We start from the raw sequence: 12,290 nt of genomic DNA on the forward strand, positions 1-12,290 counted from the left end.
AGGGGATTGAAATTCTTCACAGCTGCCAAGCCTTCACGGTGTTATATGAGATAGTAAAAGGACTACTTAAAAAGGGATTCATGCATATCATAGATCTTGTGTCTCAGGAAACCTAAAGTACCTGAAGGCCTATGATTATGAAGAAGATGTTCCACTGTCTTGGGGTGGGGCTAAATGGCTGTTGTGTAGCATAAATTCAGCTTCACTAGGAGACTAGAACATTTTTTCATTGACCTAAGTGCCTTTATTGAACTCTCTGTTCCCTCTATACTCTTATTTCCATTTCCACTCTCTATTTCTGTTTTGGGGTAACCAGCCAGGCAGACTTAAGCCCACTGCCCTGTATTGACTTTGTGCTCAAACATCACAGGATGCTTGAGGGTGGGAGTTCAATCACTTTTATCTTTCCCTCATGTTATGGTGGGTGAACTGCCTAGGCCTGGTCCAACTTATTCTTATGATTCAGAAAAAAAAACATTTCTCTTTCATGCTTCTCCCCATATTGTTGTCAACCTCTGACCTACCCCTCTATACTTTTCCTTCTCTGCCCTTCTGTTCTTTTTTGCCCTCTAAACCTCCCTTCTGTTATTAACAGACTCCCTTTCATCCTGGATTTCCTTTATTTCTTCATCTTTCCATTTCCTTGTACTCAGGGAAACCTGGCTCTCTCCAGAAGATACTTTACTCCTGTTGACCATCCTTCGAGATGCAATTTTTCTTGTGCCTCAGGATTCACGGGGCTAGGATGAGTAAGAGTGAATTACAGATATTCTGAGAAGGGATCCATAGTCTTTAGACTGCCAGAGGAGTCCATGACACAAAAAGATTAAAAATGGCTGCTCTAGGTTATTCTCACTCATTCTCAAGGTGTTCAGTGCCTAGTTGATATTCTTCCTACTCACCTTAGACCTTGCTCTCATACTTGAAGAATTTTCATGTGCCCTTGAAAACTTCAGCCTCTTGGTTTATCAGTCTAGTTAACTTCTGTAACCTGCCTCTTCTCTCTATCTTAGCCACCCATTGGGATTGAATGTTCAGACAATCTGTCCATTACCCGTAACTGCTGCCTTCATGATCCAGAGCTCTGAAATTCTTATTTCCTGTCTTTACATCACTGCACTGCCTCAGTCCTCCTAAATGTGTACTTTGTCCTAACTATGGCTTTGTGCCCTCCCAAGTTCCCAACTTCTCTCTGGCCTCACTTTACAGTTGTGATTCTGTGATTATCTGGTTTATTTATACACTGTCATCTACCCTTAAATACCTTGCCCTCTTTCCTGTTTTGCCATATCAAATCTCAACTTAGTATATGCATTTTCTGTTCCTACTTAATTACTTTGTAATGATGCTGGACAAAGTTAAATAACTGTACTAATTATAAATTTGTCATATTAATTCAGCTGACTCTCACTGCTATAAGGCAATCCTTTTTATTTTTCCCTTACGTTCTAGCATGCATCCTACTGCAGCTGTTCTAAGCGTCCCTTTCTGTACCTATACCGTCTCTCATCTCATCAGGGGGCCTTAACTCCTACTTTCTGAGAAAATTTGTTGTGTGTGTTTTCCAAAACATTTCTCTTATCCAGTTGCTTTTCCAAATTTACACAGCCAGCACCTTAGTTCTGGCCCTTATAACCTCTTGCCTAAATTATTAGAATGACCTCCTAATTGGTTTTCTTGCCTCAAGGTTCTTTCTGCTTTTGTTTACCCTCTAACCCAGCTGTCAAAGTAATTTTCCTTAAGCACAGATGTGTCACCCCTCAAAACCCCAAATTCCTATGGCTTCCCATTGCCTCTCAGGTCAAACATAAACTCTTTTGTTTAGCTTTTAAAGCCCTTCACAGCCTGGCTGCAGCCTATCTTTCTAGCCTCATTGTATGTTATACTCCACACCATACACTGTGATCAGCCACACTGGCCCTTCCCTTTTCCTCACATATGACACTCCATCCCCTACCTCCATGCTTTTGCACAGGCAGCCTCCCCTCCATGTCTTTAATATACATCTTCTTCTCTGTCTCATAGAATCTCTCTTTCGAGATGCAACTCAAGTAATACCTTCTGTTGAAGCCTTTCTTGACCTCTCTTCTCTCCTAGTGCTGGTACCCTTCCTCCCAAACTAGTTTGTATTTATTCTCTTCATATTTATTCTATATCTACTTATATATGTGCTTTTCTCCTCCATTGGAATGTAATCTCTGAAATTAGGAATTAGTTTTTTTTTTTAATCTCCAGCACCCAGCACATAATAGGCACTTTAAAATATTTATTGATTCTTCTTTGTTCCACACCCCAGAAGGGTATCCCTTAGCCTTTCTTCCTTTTATTCATACTCTCAAGTGGTACCTCTTACACAAAGCCTTCCCTTCATACCCTTTGCCCTCAGTAGAATGTCAACTACTTTAGAGTAAGGTATTGTTTCATAATTGTCTTTGTATCCCCCAATACTTAGCACATTGTCTTGCATGTTGTCAGTGCTTAATCAGGGTTTGTTGAATTGAATTTAGTATTTATGATAAATTTTAACCATGAGTACTTGGCGGATACCTGCCACAGCTATTTTGGATCAATTTTCTTCTCTTTTTTTTTCCTGTAAAAGAAATTAACACCTTTTGTGAAATAATGATTTTAATTTAAAACAATAACTCAGCAATTGTAGTTTTGGAAATATCCCTTATTTGAAATAATTCACATGTCAATAATCAGATAGCTTTTTCCTATCAAAATATAGTCAGTTTCACTTAATTGCCATAGGGCCTGTTTAGAGTGTCATTTTTTATTTGAATCTTGTGAGATTATGAATAAGCAGAAAAAATGCTTATGTAAGTTACAGTCTGTGGTGTTCTGAATAAATTTCAGGTAGTTTGGCCTGTCACAGGATTTAGTACAATCTGTTCTTCATCTCCTTTTATATATAAAACATGTGTGAGCTATCAGGAATTTGACCATAAAGATAGGTGCCATTCTTTCTAAACCTATTTTGTAGTGGTACACTGAATATTGTTTGTGCCTGACAGGTACATCAAACAAATTGGCATCATTATTTATTAGTCAAGGACAATTTAGCCTTCAGTTTTATCTCTGTGTTTGGATATTGGAAAATGTTAGTGGCCATCTGCTGATTCTGCAGTCTATAAGCATTGAGTTCTGCTCATCACTGGATACTGTTACCGTTATTTCTTTTTTTCTTTTTTTTCTTTTTTGCAGGGCAATTGGGGTTAAGTGACTTGCCTAGGGTCACACAGCTAGTAAGTGTCAAGTGTCTGGTCTGAGGCTGGATTTGAACTGAGGTCCTCCTGACTCCAGGACCAGTGTTCTATCCACTGCACCATCTAGCTGCCCCAAAATAGACATTCAATGAGATAGAGGACTTTCAAGCATTTTTTTTTTAAGGCAGTTGAGGTTAAGTGACTTGCCCAGGGTCACACAGCTAGTATGTGTCAAGTGTTTGGTGGTCTGAGGCTGGATTTGAACTCAGGTCCTCCTGACTCCGGGACCAGTGTTTTATCCACTGCACCACCTAGCTGCCCCTCTGTTACCGTTATTTCAAGAATTTCAGTGTTAATGTTAATGATAATAGTGTAGATGGTTACAATTTATATTCACCCATTCAATGTGTTTTTTATTTTTTGTGTACTACCTACAAGTCTTATTTATAATAGGCACTCTATGGATTTCCTAGAAGATTAAGACATAATTGTGAGGTTAGTGGAACTTGGCTCATTTGTACTGAAACATTTGGATAAATTAGTTTCAAACAAGGCAAAACAGGGAAAGTACAAATACAGAGTTCAAAATAGGAAGTGATGATTTCATGGTACAGTGAAAAAAGCACTAGATTTGGAGTTAGGGAGCGTAGACTACAGTCTTGGTTCTGCCATTTACTGTCTGTGTGATCTTGAATAGGTCTTGTAACACCTCTGGGCCTCATTTTCCTGATCTTTGAAATGAAAGCTAGATTTAGTCTATGATATGTTTATATGCATTTTAATGGTGAGTAGATTTTTTTCAGACTTAGGGAATTGTTGGATGTCTGTTGTCTAGGGTTTAGTTTTTCCCTATCTCCCAAGATGGAAGAATGTCATCAGCATAGTTTATAGTCGATTTTTTAAAGGTAATATCAAAAGGTAGGACCAGTAGTAGAACATAAATAAACTGTTAGGTTAGGCTATTTCCAGTGAAAATTACTTGTTTATTTGTTAACCTGTATTCTCAGTGTCAAGAGAGTATAAGTTGGTTTGCCAGATTTGGGTGCCATGGAAAATGCTGGGAAAAAATATGAAACAGGCTGGATAAAGTAAAAAGGAGGTCAGTGTTGAATAGATGATGCTACATGTAGCTCAGAAGATGGTTACACATCACATTTTACCAAAAGATGAGAATTTGGCAAATGTTATGTACTATTGTTACAGAGTAGTTCCTACTGGATTGGTATTAAAAGGTAGGACCAGTTGGAACTTTGCCTCTTTTTGTATCCCTAGTACTTAAACACATAATAGGTGCTTAGTAAGTGTTAATTGAATGACCCAGTGGAATCCTATCCTGTAAATTTTTCTGGATCTTTTGGTTCTAAAGAATGCTTTGTTTATATTTCACCTCATAAGGAATGTCATGCATTTGAATGAGTGAAAAGATTTAAAGGTTTCCTATAAGCTTTGTGCTAATCCTTGGGGATGCAAGTACAAGGCATTTGGCAAATAATCTAAATTGTTTTCTGATGGTTTAAATTTGGTAGAAGACTAGTATTATATCCATCATAAAGATGGCCACCCAAAGAAAGGTATTAGATCCATTTTCCTGCAGCCATATAAAATTAGTGTCAAAGCTGGGTTTTTAGTAGCTTTTGTATACTGATCTTCGATTTAGTACTCTACTCATTAAACTATGCCACCTTTTAAGACGAAGATCTTTGAGTAGAAAAATTCTCCCTAATAAGGAACTATAGGTATACTGCCATTAGTTTATAAAGCTATTTCTGTTATAGTACATACTTAAAGTTAGTAGCTAGTATATATAATCACAACTTGTATAATTTTGTTCAGTGCAGTTTTAAAATTAAGTACCAAAATATAGTGTTTAGCCATACCTTCTTGATATTCTTTAGATGATAAATAGTTAATGTATAAATTTTTAAAACTAAGCTGAATTTCTCTTTTTTTTTTGATGCATTTGTCTCTGGTTGCATACTTAACAGAAAGATAAAATGAAGGGTAATTCTAAAATCATTTCAGCTCAACTCATATTTTATGACACTCAAATGTCCTCTTTTTTTGAATGGGGAAAGGTAGGCATAGGTATCTGAGAGGTATCTATATGTCAGCATCTTAAGTCCATGAAAAATCAAGCACTTATTTATAAACTTCTCTCCACTCTTCCTTGCTTGCATATACACCACCTTCAACATACTTGCAAAGTGAAGGTTTTTATTTCATTCTTAAAGACTTTTTTTTTGCTTATCACTAAATTTTAGTTTAAATAATAAATCCAGTAGCCTGAGTTTTTGAAACATAATCATCTTAAATAGTTTAGACTAAAATGTGCTGTCTTATTTTGAACTTTATTACTTCTGCCTTGTTTGTAAATCATACTTTCAAATTTTTAAAGTCAGATGTGTTGAATGTCATTTTATAGCATGTTTACAAATTATTTGGGACTAATCATGCATGTGGCTGAAATTTTAAAATTGTGCATCTTTTGTGTGATTTTTTTTTTCGTACTAACCCATTTGATGAACATACTCTGAAGGAATTGGTAAATTGTCAACTGCCGATGGTAAAGCCTTCGCAGATCCTGAGGTGCTCCGAAGACTGACTTCTTCTGTCAGCTGTGCATTGGATGAAGCTGCTGCTGCTTTGACACGAATGAGAGCAGAGAACAGTCATAATGCAGGACAAGTGGACAAGTATGTATTTGATAACTCGAGAGTAGTTGTTTTTCTTGTGGGCAATTCTAGGAACAATAATTTCCATTAAATATTTTACCTATTTGGGAGGAACCAATAAGGCTTTAACATTAGATATTGCTGTAATTTTGTTAACTTTGTTAACTTTTTGAGTGCTTGCTATATGTTAGACACCTGTGGTAGAAACAAATGTGAGTAGGGTGCTATTCTTGCCTTCAAGGGAAGTTACCTTTCTAGCAGTTGCAGTTTTTAACTCTTAGATTTAACCCTTAGATTCTAAGTAGATCCTCCTATATGTGTACTGGTATTTCGGCTAGTGAATGAAATGTGTTGAGAAAATAGAAATATACATTAAGGTAATTCACCTGTTTCTTATTTGTTTTAAAATAAGCATGTATTTCTGGCATTTTTGTTTTTTTGTTTTAAAAACTAAATCTTTTTTAAACTTTGAATCATTTGTGGATAACAGCTTATAATGATTCAGTAGCAGAGTTTTAGAGACTTCTTTAAAAATATTTTTGACTCTTTAGTGTTGTCTTGACCTTAGCACATTATAGCATTGTGAACTTTAGCAGTTATTTATTGAACATTTCTTTATTCTTTGATTTTGTTTTTTAGTCGCAGTTTGGCAGAAGCTTGTTCAGATGGGGATGTGAATGCTGTCCGCAAATTGCTAGATGAAGGAAGAAGTGTAAATGAGCATACTGAAGAAGGAGAAAGTTTGCTGTGTTTGGCTTGTTCAGCAGGGTACTATGAATTGGCACAAGTGAGTAGAAATGTTCACATTAGGAGGACTTTGGCATTCTTTTTATGTCCTAGTTTCTTTGAAATATAATTTGAAATATAATTAGAGGGTATAGCTTTGTTTCACTAATACTAGTGAAATAATTCAGTTATTTTTACATATGGCTAGTCATTCGTATTCCTCTCATTCAAATATTATACAGGCCTAACACATATGAGTAAATATGAGGGTTAAGAGGCATGTTATATAGAATTTTTGGGAGAAGGGGTGTACAGGTTTTAAACTATTGGAGGATAAGAGTAATTTATCTGCATTTAGAATAAATTTTTAGTTTTCTCCTAGCAGTATAGAAACTAACCACTTAAAGAAGTCTACTCAACCACATAGTAGCTTTTACACATACAGATTTGTACTCTTTAAATAGTTTGGTGGGAAGAGCATTGAACATGGAGGCTGAAGACAAATTGCTTCCTTTTATGGGCAAAAAGTGCTGCTAGTGAACTTGACAGATTTCAATAGCAGACATTGATAGAGTCTTTAGCACTTACTATGTGCCAGGCAGAAGTCCAGAGAGTGAAGCAAACAAGGTTTGAAGTATGACTGGGGTCCCTCAGGAAATGTTGGTCTGAGCAAGGGAGTGATCAATCAATTGTATGGGCCTCAGGGTTGGAGGTTTCTCCAGGATGGGAAGGCAAGAGGAAGAGATGCTCAGTTTACAAACCAATAAACAAACAAATGAAAAAAACCACATTATTCTGTTCCTTGGATTTGCTTACTGAAGGAAAAAAATTACCCCAGTTTTTGTGGATTCAGCAAAAATGGTATGAACTCTAGTAGTTATGCGCTCACATGACTATTTTTGAATGCTTTTTTTTTAAAGGTGTTGCTTGCCATGCATGCAAATGTTGAAGATCGAGGGAATAAAGGAGACATAACTCCACTAATGGCAGCTGCCAGTGGAGGCTATGTAGACATTGTGAAGCTGTTGCTTGTTCATTGTGCAGATGTCAATGCCCAATCTTCAACAGGTATGTATTGTCAAAGCATATACAGCATGACTGACAAAAGACAACTTTAGTTTTATCTATATTTATCATAACTCTCTTTTTGTAGAATTCCAGATTTTGTTTATCAATAGTTTTTATTTTAATAATTCTGAAATCAGTTTAAAGATATTCTTGCTTTTTAAAGAATTAAAACATTTCCTTTGGGTTTTTACAGTAGTAGTGACCCATATTCCACCTAGTGCCCCTTGTCATTTAACTGTACCTATTCTTACAGTGACTAGTTGATATTCAGGTTGAGTATAGAAATAGACTTAACCTTATAAACATGATTATCTTGAAACTAAGTGATAAAGCAACAAAAACAATAAGCATTTGTGTAGTGCTTATTGTGTGTCCAATGCTATGCTAGACCCTGTTAAGGATACAGAATTTTAAAAAATGATTCTTAAAATCGAGCAGTTGTTATCTAGTTTAAGAGATTAGATTAATTTTTGTGAAATCATCAGAGAAAAGTTAAATAGAAATAAAGTTATTAAATTATGATAGCAAGTACTATATGGTATGGTATAGATGAAAAACAGCTAAAAAATGGCTGCTACTAAGAAAATAGCCTCGAGAAAACCATTCATTTCTTTCTGCTACCTAGTTTTTGCTGCCTGTGTTTAATACAAAGAAAGAAAGTTGAGGGTGTTTCTTCTAGAAGTTTAAGGAGGTGGAATGTTTATCTTAGCTATGGTTGTGATTAGTGTAGTTTAATTGCAATTATTCACTTTTTTCCCCTGATTTGTTAGGAAACACAGCACTAACTTATGCTTGTGCTGGGGGATTTGTGGACATTGTAAAAGTGCTGCTGAAAGCAGGAGCTAATATAGAGGATCACAATGAAAATGGACATACCCCCTTAATGGAAGCAGCCAGTGCTGGTCATGTGGAAGTTGCTAGAGTTCTCCTGGAGTATGGGGCAGGCATCAACACTCACTCAAATGAATTCAAAGAGAGTGCACTTACACTTGCATGTTATAAAGGTAGGTGCTACTACATATTACATGTCAGGGTTAGTGGTGGCAGGGTTTTTAAACGTCAAAAATTAGAGTATACCAGCTGAACACAATATGTGTTGTTGCTTATATTCTTAGTTATGTGGTGGCTGTGACTGGCGTTAATTTTTGTTATTTTTTTCAACCTACATCTAAAATTCTCAAATATTCAAGAAATCCCAATTTGATTTTTATGTTCATTGGTTTCCTATAAGAGTTAAAAACTTATCAAAGTATGATTTTTTGTTATAGAGTATCTTTACTTTGATCTAAAGAAAAAAAACAGTTTACCTTGATAGGCTATGAGATCCATGATATGAATAATCACAGTTAGAAGATTGCCATTATTTTAAATGGAATTCTGTATAGTTACTTATTTTTACCTTTTTTGTACAATTCGAGCTGTACCCTTGTGACAAATATACATAGTCAAGCAAAACAAGTTTCCTCATTGGCCCTATCTGAAAACTGTCTAATTATGTACCCTGTGTCCACTTTTCTCTCAGGAGGGTGGAGGGGAGGTGTGCTTCATGATAAATTCTCTGGAATCATGGTTGGTGATCATTGCATTGATCAGAATTTTTAAGTCTTTCAAAAAGTTCTTTGTTTTTACAGTGTTGTTGTTTATTGTATAAATTGTTCTTGCTTTGCTTACTTCCCTCTATCATTTCATCCAAGTCTTCCCAATTTTCACTGAAAACCATCCCTTTCATCATTTCTTCTGACATAAGAGTATTCCATTACATTCATATACTATAATTTGTTCAGCTGTTCCTCAGTTGGTAAGCACTCCTTTAGTTTTTAGTTCTTTGATACTGCAAAAAGAGTTGCTGTGAATATTTTTGTACAGATAGGACCTTTTCCTTATTCTTTCATTTCTCTGGAATATAGGCCTACGTAGTAGTGATATTATTGGATCATAGTTACAGTTTAGTAACTTTTTGAGCATAGTTCCAAATTGTATTTCAGAATGGTCTGACTAATTTGTAGCTCTGCCTACAGTGCCTTGATACGTGCCTGTTTTTCTGCAGCTCTTTTTTCTCTACCAAATGTCATTTTCATTTTTTGATCAGTTTTGCCAATTTGGTGGGTGTGGGGTGAAGCCACAGAGTTGCTTTAATTTACATTTCTCTAATTGTGATTCAAAGCATTTTTTTCACATGGCTATCAGTAGCTTAGATTTCCTCCTTTGAAAACTGACCATATCCTTTGATCATTTATAAATTGGAGAGAATGACTCTTAACTCTTAAAAATTTGAATCACATTCTTATTTATATATCTTCAAATGGCCTTAGTTTTCGTATTTAATTTAAATATTTCTGACATAAATAAGTGAATCAAAGACAGCATCAAAACATGAAGCATGTTGTTATTTCTTGAATTGTGAGCAAGACTTTTAAGAAAAGCCCACTATCAGTGCGTGTCAGCTTTTATTAAATCTTGTCATTGGTGTTTCAGTTTTTTACTGTAAAAGGAGTATTTTACAAGCTTTCATAGTAAATGAAATAAAATTATGGAACACCTTAATACATAACTCTTTGACAGTTATTTCTTTTGAAGCATTGTCTTAAAATATTTTGTTGGTTTTTTTTTTTGAAGGCCATTTAGATATGGTTCGTTTTCTGCTTGAAGCTGGTGCAGATCAAGAACACAAAACTGATGAGATGCACACAGCTCTAATGGAGGCCTGCATGGTAATGGTTTTTGAGTTGAATTCATTTAAGCTTTTTGAGGGGAAAAGAGAAAAATATTTATTTTTAATCTTTGAGGATTTAGGAAATAGACTTTAGTTTATAAAATTTGTTACTTTAGTTGTAAGCAAAGTTTAGTCAACTCAGCACCGATAAGAGGTTGACAGTTTATAAGTTAAGTGCCAACTCTGGCCTGCCTACTTATTTTTTCCTTCTGTTTTCATGACTTCAAAATAATTTTGACATTTTAAAATACAATAACACTTTATTTCAAAATGTAAAAACCATTCTCAGCTTGGTGGGTACAAAAGCAGTTGGCATAGATGAATCAAGGAAGAGATCAGTGGCACAACTAACCCTAAAGTCATTAATATTTAGGTTCACAAAATAGTAGTTGTGGGTTGGGGCAGGAGTTAACAGATTAACTTTCTAACTAGTGGATAATCAAGAATTGACTGTAATCTAAGCAACTGATAAAAATCACTTCTATTTTTTCATAACATAGAGTCATATAAACATTTTAAAATCCCTTAAGACTTAGGGTTAGGTCTCCAAGGCCCTGGATTCTTGCTGGAACTGTACTTAAAGTATGTTGTTGGAAGATTACTTTGTTTTTTAAATTAACCACTTAATGGGTTTCTTTGTAATTTTATTATCATAGAAGACCAGAGCTATGTTTGCTGATATGGGGAGAGGGATAGACAGTGCATTTTAAAAATCTTTATTTTTCTTTTTAGTTAGAAATTTAATTGACTAGAATTTATATTTAATATTATAACTGCCCCTAAATCTCTTATCTTTTTTTTGTTTTGTTTTTGGCTAGGCAGTGGGGTTAAGTGACTTGCCCAGGGTCACACAGCCAGTAAGTGTTATGTGTCTGAGGCTGGATTTGAACTCAGGTCCTCCTGAATCCAGGGCTGGTGCTCTATCCACTGCACCACCTTGCTGCTTCTAAAATCTATTATCTTAATTGAGTCTTGTGCTGTCTATTTTCTTGCACTGAATCTTTTAAGTGCAGTTGACTTCATTTTGGCCAAAATCCAATTCAATTCACAAACATTGATTAAAAGTTTATTGTGCTAGACAGTAAGAAAGGAAGTTACTGGGTTTAAGTACATGTAGGTATGGTTCCTATTCTTCATGGAGTTTACAGGCTAGAGAGTAATAAAACTTATGCAGAAATGTATAATAGGGGACAGCTAGGTGGTGAAGTGGATAGAGCTCTGGCCTTGGAGTCAGGAGGACCTGAGTTCAAATCCAGCCTCAGACACTTGACGCTTACTAGGTGTGTGACCCTGGGCAAGTCGCTTAACCCCATTGCCTCACCAAAAAAGAAAAAAGTGTATTATAGGATACACATGTGTAAAACATGGCATCTACAGTAATCATAGTACATAGTTAAATGCTATTATAAAATGGGGACGGGGGAATTAGAATCTGAAGGAGAAGAAATTGCAAGGATAAAGTTGGAAAATGGAGTATCACTGCTTAAAATGGTTTGTCACTAATTGCCATTTTCTAAGCAGATGAAATTGATTACAAGTGATTAATACTTTACTTTTATATGTATTTGAGAAATAAGAGTTAATCCACAAGTAAGATTTGTCCCATAGTAGCAGACTGTTTCATCAAGGGAAATGTATAGGACTGCTTTGATCCACAAGAGGATTTCTCTTAGTAATATAATCCCTAGTGGTAATAGCTACATAGAAATCAGCTATGGTTGGTTTTTTTGGTGGGGAGGGGGGTGTAGAGGCAAGCCTTTGGTTTTTAAATTTATCAAGTGGCATTTTCTACACTTTATTATATAATACCTGTCTGTGAAATGAGAGTGATTCTTATTCAACTTCTAGGTTTATGATTTGGCAGGATTAAAAACCTTTATGTGCAACATGGTTTCTAAATTA

General features: G+C 35.4%; 1 protein-coding gene across 10 annotated transcripts in view; it reads left to right on the forward strand.

Moving 5' to 3' along the window:
* Nucleotides 1-12,290, forward strand: part of ANKHD1 (ankyrin repeat and KH domain containing 1) — a 122,840-nt gene that overhangs the window by 41,512 nt on the left and 69,038 nt on the right. For all 10 annotated transcript variants that reach the window (XM_021005217.2, XM_078150480.1, XM_078150481.1 and 7 more), the window contains exons 3-7: nucleotides 5,746-5,902; nucleotides 6,521-6,668; nucleotides 7,528-7,675; nucleotides 8,446-8,679; nucleotides 10,292-10,386. In XM_021005217.2, the coding sequence (XP_020860876.1) occupies nucleotides 5,746-5,902; nucleotides 6,521-6,668; nucleotides 7,528-7,675; nucleotides 8,446-8,679; nucleotides 10,292-10,386 (782 nt within the window). The remainder of the gene's footprint in view (nucleotides 1-5,745; nucleotides 5,903-6,520; nucleotides 6,669-7,527; nucleotides 7,676-8,445; nucleotides 8,680-10,291; nucleotides 10,387-12,290) is intronic.

Source organism: Phascolarctos cinereus, unplaced genomic scaffold, assembly GCF_003287225.1.
Source record: "Phascolarctos cinereus isolate Bilbo 61053 unplaced genomic scaffold, phaCin_HiC Scaffold_2;HRSCAF=192, whole genome shotgun sequence".
Classification (NCBI taxonomy): Eukaryota; Metazoa; Chordata; class Mammalia; order Diprotodontia; family Phascolarctidae; genus Phascolarctos; species Phascolarctos cinereus.